The sequence below is a fragment of the Triticum dicoccoides genome, chromosome 3B (genome assembly GCF_002162155.2).
Source record: "Triticum dicoccoides isolate Atlit2015 ecotype Zavitan chromosome 3B, WEW_v2.0, whole genome shotgun sequence".
Classification (NCBI taxonomy): Eukaryota; Viridiplantae; Streptophyta; class Magnoliopsida; order Poales; family Poaceae; genus Triticum; species Triticum dicoccoides.
Window position 1 is genome coordinate 445,878,385 of NC_041385.1, and position 17,958 is coordinate 445,896,342.

Consider the following 17,958-nt stretch of genomic DNA (forward strand, 5'->3'; position numbering starts at 1 on the left):
TTTGTCAATCCTAAGAAACCCAATCATGTTTTCAAACTTTACAAAGCTCTTTATGGTCTTAAACAAGCTCCTAGAGCTTGGTATAAATGCTTGACCAAGTTTCTTATTAAAAAAGGCTTTGAAATTGGAAAAATTGATTCTACTCTCTTTACTAAAAGGGTTAATGGAGAACTATTTGTGTGCCAAATTTATGTTGATGATATCGTATTGGTTCAACTAACCCTCATTTTAGTGAAAAGTTTGGGAAGCTAATGTCGGAGAAATTTGAGATGTCCATGATGAGTGAACTCAAATTCTTCCTTGGGCTGCAAATCAAGCAAACTAAGGAAGGTACCTTTGTTTCTCAAACGAAGTACACCAAGGACTTGTTCAAGAAGTTCAATATGCAAGAATGCAAAGGTATGTCTACACCCATGCCTACTAGTGGACATAATGACTTGACCAAATATGGTGAACCGGTATATCAAAAGGTTTATCGCTCTATGATCGGTTCATTGTTATACCTATGTGCTTCACATCCTGATATCATGCTAAGTGTGTGCATGTGTGCACGATATCAAGTTGCTCCTAAGGAATGTCATCTTAAGGCCGTGAAAAGGATAGTGAGGTACTTAATCCATACACCAAACTTTGGCATTTGGTATCCTAAGAGGGCCTCTTTCAATCTTGTTGGCTATTCCGACTTGGATTATGCCGGAGACAAGGTTGATAGAAAGTCCACTTCGGGTACTTGTCAATTTCTTGGTAGATCTCTTGTGTCTTGGTCCTCCAAGAAACAAAACTCGGTATCCTTGTCCACTGCCGAAGCTGAATATATTGCCGCTGGTTCATGTTGTGCTCAATTACTTTGGATGACCCAAACTCTTAAAGATTATGGGATATATGTGAGACATGTTCCATTGCTTTGTGACAATGAAAGTGCTATTAAAATTGGTCATAATCCCGTGCAACATTCTCGAACTAAGCATATTGAAGTTCGTCATCATTTCATTCGAGATCATGTTGCTAAGGGTGACATTGATCTTAAGCATGTTCGCACCGAAAAGCAATTAGCGGATATATTCACTAAACCTCTTGATGAGAAAGTGTTTTGCAGGTTAAGAGGAGAATTGAACATCATTGATGCTTCAAACTTGGAGTAGAAACTCCGTTGGATACATGCAAGACATGAGCTTATGACTAATCCTTGATATTTCTCTTATGATGAAAATCTTATGTCTTGGATGTATTTGTATCTTGCATGTCATCTAACCCATGTAGGTACTTGGTGGAATCAAATTCCATGAGATTGTAATCCACTCATATCTTGAGCAATCTCTACATCACCAAGTCTCTACACCTTGGTGGTTGAAGACAAGGAAGCACGAAACTTCTTAAATATATCCTTTGACAAATTCTATGTTGAGCTTCATGATTGTCATTTTTGGATACACAAATGCTCTTCCTTGCAAGAACTAATCCATGAAGGTAGATGGACCAAAATTCCAAGTGGTGCTCCAAATTCTTGATGAGCTACAATCAACCTTGAGCAACCCACACAAGTTCAACTACATGGACTACACCACCAACCAAGGTATGTTGTTCCATCTTAGAGAAGCTTTACTCCAAGTCATGAGCTAAAGCAACTCGACAAAGATGTGAATACATCAAGATGCTTAAACGAAAAATGGCAACCCCATTTGAGCTTAAACGATGAGTATGACCTATGATCAAGTGATCTCCCTTGACTCCTAAGTCAATATACTCTAACATAGGTGACTTCGTCGCCGACCATCTCTAGATGAAGTTCTCTTGTGTTCTTTTCTGTGTCTTTGCATTTGTCTCATGCATATTTGTTTCCCCTTTCAAAAAAAACTTCATCTAGATTTCTTTCTTTCTATTTGTTCTGCATTTTCTGCATTCCAATTAATTGCACATCTTTCAATAAATTCCTTGCAAATCTTTGTGAGATCTTACTAGTCTAGTGAGCTGAGGTGACAAGTGTTTTCTCTGCGATGAATTCGGTTTCACCGATTTGTTATTTTCGGCCCAACCGAATCCCTTTCGGTCCAACCGAAGCAACTCACTCGGTGCCACCGATCTCATAACAGGAAAAACAGTTTGCCACATAATTCTGTGTTTCTTCCGATCCAGCTCCACTCAATGAATCTTGTCCTCTACAAGCATCACATTTTTATCATTGCTTTGTTCTGTGTCTCGAGGACCAAACCCATTCGACAGATTCCAGAAGACCCTTCTTGGAAATTGATGTCAAAGGGGGAGAGAGAGAACATCAAAGCTTATCATTTGGAGATAGAGAGAGAGCATCAAAATTTATCACCTTCCTTTTTTAAGGGGGAGAGAGAGACCTTCTAGGGGGAGAGACCCTCAAAAGAAGAGAGATCTCCAGGGGGAGAGGATACTTAAGTAAAAAGTATTTCTCAAGGATCCCAGATGCTTGTTGTTCAAGAGGAGAGATGTCCACATGTCTTCTTGAGGGGAGAAACATGTCCATTTGATCTTTTGTGCTTATTTGCATTAGCATACATTAGCTCTAAACATTAGCTCGGATCATCATTCATATCCTTCAGCTCTATTTTCTTTCAGCTCTGATTTTCTGTTCCCTATCTTCTCCTAGTATCCCATGTTAGATTCAGGGGGAGCAAGACATCTAAGGGAAAGAGATCATTCAAATTCATTGCAAATCTTTACTCTTGGGGACATGTCTAATTCAATGTGGTACTTAGTACTCACTCTCTACATGTCATCCCAGTCTTGGTATTCTTGTAGTTTCTTCTGTTTGCTCTGGCCAGTAGATGTATCTGTGTTATCTAACCTTGTTTACACAGGTTCATTTCATCCTAAGACAACTCAAGACTACAAGGTAAGTATATGCATCACAATCATGTGTATGAGGAATTCTTGCTGATGTACATATTGTTTGCAAGAAGGACTCATGAGCATGAAGGTATTTTCTTTAACATCCTTTGCTCTGATGCATATGGCCAAGATACATGTAACACATTGCCTGCTCTATCATGTTTATGCTCTCACATGCTTCTATATTCCATATTCACATGATTGCATGCATGTAGGGGGAGCCTATGTTTGTTACATGTCTTTCCAAAGCTTTACTTGCTACTCTTTATATCTTTATCTAAAGCTTTGATGTATGTTGCCATCAATTACCAAAAAGGGGGAGATTGAAAGCACAAGTGCTCCCTAGGTGGTTTTGGTAATTAATGTCAACATATCTCTTGTTGGACTAACACTTTTATCTAGCATGTTTCAGATAAGTTCAACAATGGAGTGGCATGGACTAAAGGATGTGGGAACTCCTTCAAGATGCTAAGGACAAAGGATTGGCTCAAGCTTCAAGCTCAAGACTCTTCATTTTACATTTTTAGTGGTCCAAGATCACATTGAGTCTATAGGAAAAGCCAATACTATCAAGGAGGGATGAGGTGTTGCTTAATGAGCCTCTTGCTTCATGTGCTTAGTGATATGCTCCAAAACCCTCAGCTACTTTCCCACTTCCACAAATGACCTAAACCCAAAGCCAAGGTCGGTCACACCGAAACTTCCTATCCGGCGCCACCGATTCCACAAGTCATAGCCACTGCCACAAACCCTAAGCAAATCGGTCTTACCGATAGGGATCTCGGTCTCACCAAGATGGGATTGTAATCTCTCTGTGTACGTCCATTATCAAATCGGTCTCACCGAGTTTGAGAAATCGGTACTATCGAGATTACAATGCAAACTCTCTGGAAACTTATTACCAAAATCGGTCCCACCGAGTTTGAGTAATCGGTCCCACCGAGTTTGCCTGACCAACTCTCTGGAAAGCTTATTACCAAATCGGTCTCACCGAGTTTGTGTAATCGGTCTTACCGAGATTACGTTATGCCCTAACCCTAACCATATCGGTCTCACCGAGTTGCATTTTGGTCCCACCGAAAACCCTAACGGTCACATTACTTGCTGAATCGGTCTGACCGAGATTAACGATTCGGTCCCACCGAGTTTGGCAGATTGTGTGTAACGGTTAGACTTTGTGTGGAGGCTATATATACCCCTCCACCTCCTCTTCATTCGTGGAGAGGGCCATCAGACTGAACCTACACTTCCAACTTACCATTTATGAGAGAGAACTACCTACTCATGTGTTGAGGCCAAGATATTCCATTCCTACCATATGAATCTTGATCTCTAGCCTTCCCCAAGTTGCTTTCCACTCAAATCTTGTTTCCACCAGATCCAAACCCATTGAGAGAGAGTTGAGTGTTGGGGAGACTATCATTTGAAGCACAAGAGCAAGGAGTTCATCATCAACGCACCATTTGTTACTTCTTGGAGAGTGGTGTCTCCTAGATTGGCTAGGTGTCACTTGGGAGCCTCCGACAAGATTGTGGAGTTGAACCAAGGAGTTTGTAAGGGCAAGGAGATCGCCTACTTCGTGAAGATCTACCGCTACTGAGGCAAGTCCTTCGTGGGCGACGGCCATGGTGGGATAGACAAGGTTGCTTCTTTGTGGACCCTTCTTGGGTGGAGCCCTCCGTGGACTCGCGCAGCCGTTACCCTTCGTGGGTTGAAGTCTCCATCAACGTGGATGTACGATAGCACCACCTATCGGAACCACGCCAAAAACATCCGTGTCTCCAATTGCGTTTGAATCCTCCAAACCCTTCCCTTTACTTTCTTGCAAGTTGCATGCTTTACTTTCCGCCGCCCATATACTCTTGCATGCTTGCTTGATATGTATTGTGATGGTTGAAATTGTGCCTAAACTCCACTTAAACTTAAAGAAACTTAAAAACTGCAACTTTGGTACTTAGTGTCTAATCACCCCCCCTCTAGACACCTCTTCTCAAGGTCCTACAGTTTGTTAGGAACCCGTTGCCTCTTTGCTTTCGGTTCTACACCGGCTTCGCTCCCCGAGGCAGCACCGGTCTCAGTCTCAGCGCCGGTCTCGATGCCGGTCTGAGTCTCAGCGCCGGTCTCAGTCTCAGCACCGGTCTGCGTGTCGGTCTCAGTCCCCGATGCCACCGGTGGGCCCAACAACAACATCGGTTGATCATTGGTAAGGCTAAAAAATTCGTCTGCCGCCCGGTAGACATCGTCGCAATCACCAGAACCCTGTCCTTCATCGTTGCTAGCCATGTATCCTATGATTAAATCTAGTCAATTAATTCTAGACCTAATAAAATGAATAATGACATAAAAAAGGCCTATTGTTTTGCAGGAATGTTGACTCCTTCCTGGAGCAGCAAATCCCGGACACACGATATGTCCTAGTTTGTGGCACAAGTCATGCCGAAATTCACGGAAAATTTCGGTATGACCTTTGCTAAAAAGTGGACAAATCGAGAACCTGAAATTTGCCGGAACAGAAATGAATCAACATTCCGGCAAAACATAGGCCACTCAGCATCATTCCCTGGAAACAACAAAGCCACTTGGGCACAATCGAACAACTTCAGTGAAAAGATATAACATGACCACTTCAATGAAAAGATATAATCAACAATAAAAGTCTAGGAAGGGATCATCTTTAAAATAAAATTTGCCTAAATTCTTTTCCTTGAAAAATAGTGGTCTTTTCAAAAATCAAAAACCTTTGCAAAATGACCTCACTAAACACTTCTCTGCCTAGGACAGAACCCGAATTATGTTGATCTAGCTATTCCTCTCTCTCACACAAACACACATTATTATCTCTAACCCTTCTCTGCCTAGGACAGAACCCAATTAAATTGCAAAGGAACTCCATTTCTCTAACCCTTCTGACCTAATGCTCTAAAATAAAATTTTCCTCTAACCTAGCCAACCTACTTAACCTAGCTTGTTAATCCAACGAACCTAATTAACCTACCTATTTAACCTAGTTAGTTAATCTAGTTTACCTAAATAATTAATCCTAATTAAACTAGTTAACACAGCTAGTTTTCTGTCAAAGCCCTAAATAAATTTTTGCACTAATTAACCTAGATAATTAACCTAATTAAACTAGTTAACCTGACTAGTTCTCTGTCAAAGCCCTAACTAAATTTTTGCACTAACCTAGATAATTAACCTAATTAAACTAGTTAACCTAACTACTTCTCTGTCAAAGCCCTAACTAAATTTTTGCCCTAACCTAGATAATTAACCTAATTAAACTAGCTAACCTATGCATGAGAGAGAGAGGAGGGGTGGGGGCTTACAAAGGATGGCTCCGGTGGTGGCGAGGGAGGCAGTGGTGGCGAGGGAGGCAGGGGCGTCTCCGGTGATGGCCAGGGAGGCAGTTGTGGCGAGGAAGGATCCGGTGGCGTCGATGGCGGCTCCAGTGGCGTTAACGAGGCCGCGCGGCTCCTGGCGTTGGGGGCGGCTCCGGTGGCGTCGACGGCGCACGGCTCTGGTGGCGTCGACGTCGGCAGGAGACAGCGGCGAAGTGGGGCGACGGCGAATCGGGGCGACGGCGGCGTGCGGGGTGGGTTGAGGGATTTGGGGGAGAAGTGGTGGCCGGGGGGAAACAGTTTTTTGGTTAAGTCAAACTTAGCGGTAGCGCATTTGGTAAAACGCGCTATAGCTAAGATAGCTATAGCGGTTTTTACAAAATGCGTTGCTGCTATAGCTATGTAATTTTCTTCCATTTTTTAATTTCTTTTTCTGTTTCTATAGCAGGGGTCTAGGACACGCGCTGCAGCTACGTTAGCTATAGCGCCTCTTACGAACAAACTCTACTGCTATGCCTTCCTCCTTTTTTCGCTTTTTCATTTATTTTGCTTTACATTTTATTTTTTCCTTTCTCTTTTTTCTATTTCTTTCATTTTCATTTACTTTTCTATTTGTTTTTCATCTTATTTTATTTCCGTTAGTAGTAGCGCTCTTCTTAGGAAACGCGCTGCTACTTATGCCCTAGCGGTAGCGCGCTTCTTCCAAGCCCGCTACTGCTATGCGTAGCCTATCATTCTAGCAATGGGAATATCAGTAGTAGCGCTTTTGCCACTACACGCGCTACTGCTAAGGTTGTATCTGCAACGCGGTTTTTTCTCAAATGCTACTGCTATCTAGCACTAGCGCCCTTTTTTGACCCGCGTTGTTGCTAAATTTCTGTGTATAAGGTTTTCCCTAGTAGTGATGCCTTGGATAAACCCAATGTATCTAACATGACGTTAACCAAATATGTTAGAGTACGATTTTTCCGTTCGGCAACCCTGTTTGACTGGGGTGAATAGGGAGGCGTCCTCTCATGAATAATACCATGTTCCACACAGAAAAAAATTAAACTCATTAGAAAAGTACTTTGCACCACGATCAGACCGGACTCATTTTATTTTCTTCTCAAGTTGGTTCTCAACTTCTGCTTTATAGATTTTAAAGTAGTGTAGAGCCTCATCCTTTGTATTTAACATAACAGAATCTAGTAGAATCATCAATCAATGTCATGAAGTATTTCTTTCCACCTTTAGTCAACACATCATTCATCTCACAGAGATCTGAATGTATGAGCTCTAGTGGTGCCAGGTGTCTCTCCCTTGCAGGCTTGTGAGGCTTACAGGGCTGCTTTGCTTGCACACACGCATGTCACTTAGAGCCTTTGGCTAAGGTGAAACTCAGGATTAAATCCATCTTAGCCAGCCGCGTCATACAACCTAAATTTATGTGACAAAGACGTGAATGGCAAACCTTTGATTCGTTCACATTAGAATGAATTTAGTTCACGACTTTATTACAGAAATCCTCTAGGGAAAGGCGGAACAAACCACCACAATCATATCCTTTTCCAACAGATAGTCCATACCGAGATACGACTACTTAGTTGGACTCAAATACTAATTTAAACCCTTCTTTACCTAGAAGGGAGCCACTAACGAGATTCTTCTTGGTGGCGGGGACATGTTGCATGTTCTTTAGTTAGACGATCTTTCCCATAGTAAACTTCAGATCTACCATGCTAACACCATGAACAGAAGCATGCAAGCCATTCCTCAATAGGACGGAACAATCTCGTGCGACCTGGTAAGAAGAAAACAAAGACACATCAGCACACACATGAATATTGGCCTCAGTGTCAACCCACCAATCGGTGGACTGGCAAACTGAAAGTACGGTAAACAGATTACCATACCCAGATGCCCCATCATTGTTGCTCAGAGTGACATTGACACACTTGGAGTCATGTCCTGGCTTCTTATACTTGTTTGGGCACTTGTTTGCCCAGTGTTCCTCTGAACCACAAGTAAAGCAGTCATCTCTCCTTTTAGCTTTCTTCTTACCCTTCTTCTTAAAGGCAGTATTCTGTTGGACAGAGTTCTTTCCCTTAAACTCGTGAGAATTCTTCTGCACCACATTGGCGCTAGAAGAACCCTCTATGCCTTTCATGTGTTAGTCCTTTGTTCCCGAGTTCTGCTCAACACTTAGATGACCAATGAAACCCTCAACAGAGAATTCACGTCTCAAGTGCTTGAGAGAAGTAGCAAAGTTCCTCCATCTAGGAGGGAGTTTTGCAATAATGCAACCCGCCACAAACTTGTCTGGTAACTCACACTTCAGGAGCTCCAGCTCCTTAGCGATGCATTGTATCTCATGGGCTTGGTCCAGTACAGAACGATTATCAACCATTTTGTCATCATGGAACTGCTCCATACCATACAACCCGCTTCCAGCACCGGTTGCGCTGAACTTAGCTTCAAGCGCATCCCACATATTCTTGGCAACACGCATATGGAGATACGCGTCAACTAGCTTGTCTCCGATCACAGTAAGAACGGCTCCCATAAAGATCGTGGTTACCTCCCTAAACGCATTCTCCTATTCAGGAGAAATCGTTGCCGTGGAAGACACACCACCAACCCATAACACATTCATTATTGTGAGCCACAAGGTAATCCTCTCTAGCAATGCTTAAAATGCGTCCCGGTAAACTTTTCCGGTTTTAGAGTAGCGGCGAAGCCATGAGTCGAAAAATGCCTAAATTAAGGTTTTTGGATTGTTGGAATATTAGCACTTTTTCGACTAATCTAATCCACGAGTAAGCAGTAACATGGCAAATACGGTATGCATCTCATACCGATACCTAAGCATGTGAGCACGTACAGTACATAGAACCGAAACATCTTAAAACATATATGCGACTAACACATGTACAAGTGAACGAGGGATGAACAAATCATACCCTTCGGTTAGCCAGGCCAACGTGGCGTCGGCAACAGCAGCCTCAGCGTCATCCGTGGCCTTCTTCTTGGCGACGGCGTCTTCGACCATGGTGTCGATGCAGGGGAAGTAGTGGAAGCAGAGGCGGATGGAGACAGGGACGGATCGGGAGCAGTCGCGTCGAGACGCTCCCCGAAAACCTTATTGCTGTCCTCCCGGGCAGGATCTCGAACGACAGGGTTCCGGAGGCACCTGCTCTCCCGACCAATCGTGCATGCGATCGCCGGGATGGGATCGCCGGAAGCAGCACAGAGAGAGGAATAGTAGATGACGACTAGGGTTGTGCGAGAGGGAGTGAGTGAACTGAGTTAGGGTTCACTCCACTAATTAATTAACCATTCTTGCCTGGCAAAAATAAGCTTCAGCTCGGCTCATTCCCGCAACCCCCGCGCGCACGCGTCCTGACGAGGCGAGGCGTGGCGTGGCGAGGCAAGGCGGGCGGACGGTGAAGGAGGAGGAGTGCGCGTGTACAACTCCTATCCTCAAGCTCCCAATAGCAAGTGGCAGAGCAACCCTTATAAAGAGGTCTCACTCTTCTTACTGTAGCAGTATGATACTAAATTTCCCACCACTTCCCGTGCACATTCATGGGCCTTAGAGATTAATCAGGGATTATTTAGGCCTAAACCCATCCATAATCCATCATGTTACAGCGGTCTTAACATGAGATTGGATTATCCTATTTGTAGCTAGCTAATCCCTGAGATGGAACTCCACAAAAAATGTACTCCATACCAAGCAATCTTCCTCAAAAGATCAACACTTGCCTCAGCGACCTTCTTAAAAAGATTCACACCAAAAATAAGGATTGGTACTCCAAACCAAGCAATTTTTCTGGGTTGCACACTTGTCCAAGCTTCACACCAAATTACATGTGATTGGGTGCGTGTATGAGAGATGTTTTTTCAATACCCTTTTTCCATACATGTTGTATCGTGTAGCATCGTGAATGACTTCAAGAGATTTGTTGATGATGTCGGGTATGTGTATGAGGGATGTTTTTTGCACCGACATGTTTGCTAGTAAAAAAAAGAGGGAGCATGGTTTATTTCCAAATCACATGTGATCATAATAGCGCCCCTCTGAAACTCGAAAGGACAGATGAATAAACGCAATTTATTTTTGCAAAAAAAAAAAAACTGTCAGCAAAACAGATGGCAACGACGGAAAAGCAAGAGAGATCACGGATCCGTGATCCGGGTCCACGAAGTAATCGCGAGCAAGACAGACAGGCAGCGGCAACCACGGAACAAATCCGATCACGTTGCCCTGCGGCTTGGCCTAGACTAGACCCCACGACTCCCATCTCGACCACTCCCGTGGACTCCCTCGCGCCCTCCCTCCTCCTGTCGTGTCCTCCCACACCCCCGCGCGGTGGTCGCCGGAAGCAGCGCCCCACAGTCGGACAATCGTCAGATCCGCCGCCGCCGACGCCAAGATGAACGACACCGATGTCTCCAAGCAGATCCAGCAGATGGTGCGGTTCATCCGCCAGGAGGCCGAGGAGAAGGCTGGCGAGATCTCCGTCTCCGCTGAGGAGGTTAGTTCTTCCCCGTTTACTCTCCATCTCGAAGGTTCTAGAATCTTCTCGATCCGCGCCTAATTGATTTGGAACGCTCGATCTGTTCATCGCGCCCTGTCATCTCGAAGCATCCAGCCTTACGGGCCGCTCGATTGTTTAAGCTTTAAGGTTTCAATCTGTGAGATCTGTGTCCAAGTGACGAAGCGCGCTAGCTCCTAGGTAGATCCAGAAGCGTCTAAATTTTGGTTCTATCGTTTGAGCTAATCTCAGTGCACGGAATAAAGCTAGAAGCCTGCAGATCGCGGTGTTTTGGGCCGTAGCATACGCTACTCTCCCCTCCCCTTGTCGGTTTGACTGAATTCAGGTACCTGCATGGCTGAACGATACTGTGTGATTTTGGAGGACGGGGAGCAAACTCGAGCTTGAACTGGACCAGGAACTTAAGTTTGTGTATGCATTGTTCCATTTGCTTCTGTGGTACTAGAAGCAAAACTGGAGCTTCATCTTGATGGGAAAAATGTTACGTGCTTAAAGCATGTTGCAAAAAGTCTTCGAATCAGCTGTTCAGGACCCTTCATTCCCTGCTACCTTGTGATCTTTAGTTCTGCTCACCCAAACCTCGGATCCACAACGCTTGTAGGCCGCACCATTAACCATTGTGAATCGTAGCACCATTTTATTCACGTAAGTAACTATCAAGGGAAATAGATATTCGAATACAGATGCTATAAATGCCAGTATTGTTTGGTTGCAGGATGAGTCGGTGTATACTGGATGTTGAGCAAAGCACTTGCCTGATGTTTGTTATGTATTATTATGCCCTTCTTTATTTGTTCTAGTCTCTTCATAGCTGGGTACAGAACGCATGCTTACGTAATTGTATGTATATGATCCCTGGGTTTTCAAGATCTATTATTGTGTTCCCATGTAAAATCATGCCATATAGAATACACCGTCGTTAAGCCTAGGAGACATGATTTGTCAGCATTCTGAGTTAACAGAGCTAGGATAATGCTTTGTCTGTGAAGCAACCGGCCATCCTTTTGTGACTAAGGTTATTTCCTTTCCTGAAGTTACTCACCTTGGGAAAGATATGTCTGTTTTCTGTCATATATTTTCCATGATTTCCGTCCCACTTTTCATGATTATTGGCCATGTGTGTTTTGGTTTTATCCTCTTTTCTTTGCCGGAAGTTGTTTACTCATCTTATAATTTGTTTCTTATAGGTTTGACATGTTTGTATAATTACGTGCAGGAATTCAACATTGAGAAGCTGCAACTTGTTGAAGCTGAGAAAAAGAAGATCAGGCAAGAATATGAGCGGAAAGAGAAGCAGGTTGATGTTCGGAAGAAAATGTGAGGCTTTAGTTCTCTGAATCACCTCTTTCTCCATGATCGTTCTGGAATGCTATAATGCTATCAACTGCATTGCATCTTGAGAAATTTGAAAACATATTCCACACCATATTTATATCAGAATATGTTGTAGACAGGGCTGAGCGACATATATTACAACAAATTTATATCAATGATGTGAACCAACGCGGCACATGATAACTGTAAATTGCTTCACCCTCACAGCTTTATCGGTGATAACCATCGGTTAAACTTGAAATTCTCGACACTTAATGATATATACAACGGTATTATATATGAGCTCAAACAGTTTGTAATACTTACATAACTTGACTGCAGTAAACTTATCTGTTGACTGAAGATTTATCCTGAAGAGTGAAGACAAAGTTGTAAAACTGTGAACTGCTGCTTGCATTTGGTCTCAGGAATAAATAGGAGATATGCTGAAGTAGTATGAAATTTAAAGTAGAATATTCCATATGTTAAAAACTTAAAAAGCAAGTATGAAAAGAAGATGACAAGGTAAAATATAGAGCAGCACAGGAAGATTTAGAAATGTAATTCTAGAACAATGTAACCTTAGTATCATGTTACATATAATTAAAGTGGAGTGCTGATTGTTAAGTATGAGATGTTTTCTTTCTGTGGTCATAGATGAAACATTAGTTAAAGTCCACTGTCACAAGCATCTGCACTGATATTTCTGTGGTTATCCCTACATTACCTGATGAAGCATTGTTCTTTTGTCAGTGAGTACTCTATGCAGCTGAATGCTTCTCGCATCAAAGTGCTTCAGGCCCAGGATGACCTGGTTAATAAAATGAAAGAGGATGCAATGAAGGAACTCCTGAATATCAGCAGCAACCACCATGAATACAAGAATCTGTTAAAAGAACTCGTTGTTCAGGTTTGTTTGAGCGTACCAAACACAAACCTTTTCCTCATCTCTAACTATTGTTGGCTAACTCGTATAATAACGTTTCTTTTTTTACCGGATAATATACAGGGCCTGCTTCGGTTGAAAGAGCCAGCTGTACTGCTCCGCTGCCGCAAAGAAGATCACCATAATGTGGAATCTGTACTGCATTCAGCAAAGAATGAGTATGCATCAAAAGCAGATGTCCATGAGCCCGAGATACTAGTTGACCACAGTGTCTACCTGCCACCTTCTCCGAGCCATGGCGATGAGCACGGCCAGATTTGGTAATGCATTAGAAATTATTTCTTGGGGTGTTACTTTATTGGTTCCTTACCGTAGATTTTTTGGTTCCTTACAGTATCTAATTGTGTGCTTCTAGATTTGTCTTTATCTGTATTCACATAAAATCTGTATTGCAACAGACATTTGAAATCCGTAGTCATTTAATAGTTTCATGCTAGTTATTGACCTCAGTCCTTGTCATTATTGTGCTGTTTATGCAGCCATGGAGGTGTTGTGCTGGCTTCTCGAGATGGAAAGATTGTGTTTGAGAATACAGTTGATGCAAGGCTTGAAGTTGTTTTCCGCAAGAAATTGCCAGAGGTGCGTTCATTCAGCTCATCTTTTAATATATTTTGTTTTGCCACCCCCTCATTGTGCACAATTATAAAGAAAACGGTTCTAATGTGATTCCGTTCTAACGTTCTGCATGTCTTGCCAGATCTCATTTAGTGCTAGCATGAACCTCATAGAAGCAGTATTACAAATGGTTTATGATTAGTTGATTACTGAATATGCCATTTCAGCGTGCTTGTCACAATTTTCTGGATAAATCAACAATGTTCGTAAATACTGAAGTGTTCAAGTATGACATCATCATTTAGTTTGTTGTAGGAATTGTCCATTATACTCCCCGACTTGTCACTGTTTTATTTGATAAGCCACCCCTGATGAGAAGAAATTACATGCTATACCCCCGCTTTGCTAAACCAGTTCCCTTCAGGGTTATCTGGAAAAACATAATACTCTAGCCTTTTTGCTTTGCTGTAACAAACAGTGATGATTCTTTCGTAACGGTGTATATCCCTCCCCCCCACCCCACCCAACCCCTGTACAGGACATGCAACATCATACCCTATTTTACGGAAAAACGATTGATCATTGGCATTAAAATTATCTTAATATCTCAGTCTATTTTACATACAAAACAGTTGATCCTCAACATAAAATATATTTTAATATCGTGTTTCCTTGCAGATCCGGAAGCTTCTTGTTGCGGCATAATGCGCACTTGTATTTTGGTGATGGTACAGCTGTTTCTATGTAAAATGGCTGCTGGTTTGACCCCCAGCAGGTGCAACGAACTCCGCCCGGTTTTGCGAACATTGATTATTTAAAGTATTCCATCCTCTTATGTAAACACTACCTATTTGTTCATTATTGTCGCCGAGCACAAACTATTTGCACGAACTTCGCTCTGAGGAATAATAAATAAAGCACCGTCGGATTGTGTTTATGAACTGCTTACTACAAAAACCCGTCCTCAGTTTGGATTGCAGGATGCAACTCCAAAAACCCGTCCTCAGTTTGGATTGCAGGATGCAACTCGCCTGCATGAAGAAGGAATCGCTGTACCCATATGGTTCTTATCAGACTTTTTGAGAACGTGTGTTAAGTGTTGATGTGTCTGTTTTATTTGACCACTGCTGGACAACGCCCACCTCAATTGCTGCAGTTGCTAAGATCGTGCTGAATTGCAGGGGAGAATGGTGCTTTTATCATCCTATGTTTTTTACTTTTTAGTGGTTACGTACTTACGTTGTCCTCTCTGCTAAGCTAACTAAGCCAATCTAAAATGGCCCAGTCTACGACTTTGCTTGTAGCGGGAACGTCTACAAAATAGCTCAATTATTAAGCTTCTATTCACGACACTTCTGTACACAGCAAAGCTGTTTCTCACGACACCTCTCAACGCCCATGAGAGGCCAACAAGGGTAGCAGGAAAAAATCTCCTAAAAACAGTAAAAAAACAGGGGGGGGGGGGTATTTAGTAGTACACTGTTCTAACTGATTATTTTTTCTGAGAGCTACTCAGATGTCTGAATGGGATGAAAATTTGCGCCTTCCATTAAAAAAAAATCAGAGTTTTTGATTTTTTAGTAAATTTTTATTTTACTGTTCATCAAGATCAGATGAACTCAGGTTCAATATCTGTTATTTTTGTCTATATTTATGCTGAGCCGGATCACATACACAGGCATGCCAAAATCCATCGACATACCAAACACGCCCAAAGTTAGCAATTGAGCGAATCTTGCCAGGACGTGTCACCGCAAAACTATTTAACAGCTCCCTGCACTTTTTTTTTGAAATGGAGGCAAAAAATTTGCCGCATTCATTAATTAAGGAGAAGTTGAGCAGAAATGTTACATGGACCGTGAAAAAAAAACAAAAAAAATAGTGTACAGAAGACCACTACTCTCCCGGCATAATGTGATCCAAATATTTCGCACCCGCGATGGCCCATAGCTTCGCCTCTCTTTGAATGGTGGGAATAATGATAAAAGGAGGGGAGGATTCGTTTCTGAAGACCCTTGCATTCTGCTCGTCTCAAATGGTCTTACATGAATTCTTCTTCTGGCTCCTTCTGCATGACAGGGTAAACACCAGAAATTTACTTAAAAATAAATCTTTCACACTAGAAAGTTACACATGTGTTTTCTGCCATGAAGACATGGAAGAAACGGCACGACATCTTTTTCGGAACTGTGGATTCTCTCAAGACCGCTGGCACAGTATACTTCCCAGAAAAAAACTTGGAATTCCATTCTTAGATGATATCCTCCTGACAAGAGCTGAATTACCGAGCCGCGTTGCAACGGAAATCATAGTACAAGGGTGTTGGGCCATATGGGGGCAAAGAAATGGGAAAATTTTCAGAAAAGAAGTTCCGAATGTAAACAGTTGGAAATTCAAATTAAGAGAGGACCTCAAACTTCTTGAGCACAGAATCAAAGCAAAGTACTTGGAGGCTTTGCAAGGATGGATCAGTGATCGTCTAGGATGAACTCTACACAATACATATTTTTGCTCGGTCATGTTAGAAAAGGCTGGAATAGGATAACTGCTCCTCTTGTTTTGGTTATCTTTACTTTTAGTTTTTTGTATATATGCACCACATTTGATTTTATTAATGTAAAATACCGCAGAACAAATAGTTCTACGGTTTGGGCCTCAAAAATAAAAATGGTCTTGCACACAAACATAATGAGGGAAGGCATCGCCCTTCGGTGAATTATTTGGGTGGACACCATGTCAAACCACCAAAATTTGACGCTCCTGTATGTTGCCCAAACTGAGAGATCCAACAGCTCCCTGCACTTCGCTTCCTATCTATTGGCTGCGAGCGATAGTAAAGACAGCACATACTGTATAATATACCACTACTCTCTTCCCGTCTCCTCGTGAAAGCAGAAGCAATGGTGGTCGTGGGAGGCTGGGAGTACGAGAGGTTCCCGACGCGATGAAACGATAGAGAGAAGAAAGAAAAGGGCATCCACCAGGGTAGCTTGGGAAGGAGTAAACAAGGGGTTGCAGCATAGGAAAAGACCACTCCACCACACGGCCCCCTTGTGAAATCCAACTCATGCTCCGCCGGGTCGTGTTGCTGTGTCTGTGCTGTTGCGCCTCTCGCGCCGCTCCGAGATTCTCCTTCCGCGCTGCCGTTTGGATCGGCGGGGCAACGGCCGCGCGCAGGCACGTGTAACAAAACAGCCGTGCACCAGCCTTGGCACCTGCCGCGTCCACTCTCTCTCACGATTTAGGGTTTTATTCCAGCTCGATGCACAGGCCGGCGATGCTAGGCTGTGAGGCCAATTCCAGCGCACGACCTCAAATAAACGTTTGTTTAGTCCGAATTCTGTTCGTTTGGATAGGGCAATATGGTCGTATCCGGATCTGTCCTGGGATGCTGTGGCCATGCGTCCAACGCGCGGACGCATCTTTTGGCTCTATCTTGTCCGCCATGGCCAAAAATGCTCATATATTCATATTTCACTGTTCAAAACTAGTTTGCACGTCCAAATATTAATTGTCTGAAAATAAAAATAGTTTTACAATTCAATCGAAATTGTCTCTAATAAAATAGTTTTACAACCAAATCGAAATTGTCTTGAATGAACATAATGAACCAATACATCTATTGGTTGCGAATGTGAATCCACATGTGCTCAACCAAACCATTTTGAAGATCCAAATGAGTGTGTCAATCACGCAGTTCACGATAAAATTGGGCAAACTGTTCAAACATGGCCGGTTCTTGGTGCTGGGGCTCAACAGTTTCACCTTAAAATCAAATCCTTGGTCGAAGATGTTGTTATCACGCTCGTCCTCGATGATCATGTTGTGCATGATCACACAAGCAGTCATCACCTCCCAAAACTTTCCTTCATCCCATGTCAGTGCAGGGTTTCGAACGATACCCCATCGGGATTGAAGCACACCAAAAGCACGTTCCACATCCTTTCTAGCACTCTCTTGCATTTGGGCAAATCTCTTTCTCTTCTCACTTTGGGGGTTCGAGATTGTCTTCACGAAAGTTGATCTCTGAGGATATATATCATCAGCCACCAAAAGATCTTCGTCATCCGAGGACGAATCGTCCGATGAATAAATGAAGTGGTGGAAGAAAAATTCATCTTCACTGTCCATACCTTTGTGGCAAAGTGTCAAACACCTTGCGGTCGTGGTGGCAAAGAGGCCGCGATGATCACCTAGATGCAGCAGGGGGGGTTGGCGACCGGCTAATGGCCGCTCTGGAGCACCCGACGGAAGCTGCCGTGGTCCATATCCGTTGCCGGCGGTCGTATCCCCTCTGGCACCGGCTACGACGGCGACGACCAAATCTCCTCCAAGTGACGGCCAAAACTCGTACGAAAGCGCGGGCATGGTGGCGGCCATGTCGAGACGTGGTTGGTATGGACGG

General features: G+C 43.1%; 1 protein-coding gene across 1 annotated transcript; it reads left to right on the top strand.

Annotated features, from left to right (window-relative positions):
- The first annotated feature begins 10,460 nt into the window (after window positions 1–10,460).
- Window positions 10,461–14,494, top strand: LOC119276445 (V-type proton ATPase subunit E-like). The gene is made up of 6 exons (XM_037557495.1): window positions 10,461–10,717; window positions 11,955–12,055; window positions 12,806–12,962; window positions 13,062–13,258; window positions 13,478–13,577; window positions 14,232–14,494. Exons 1-6 carry the CDS (start codon window positions 10,616–10,618, stop codon window positions 14,256–14,258), a joined length of 684 nt encoding a protein of 227 aa, XP_037413392.1. The 5' UTR covers window positions 10,461–10,615; the 3' UTR covers window positions 14,259–14,494.
- The last annotated feature ends 3,464 nt before the right edge of the window (window positions 14,495–17,958 follow it).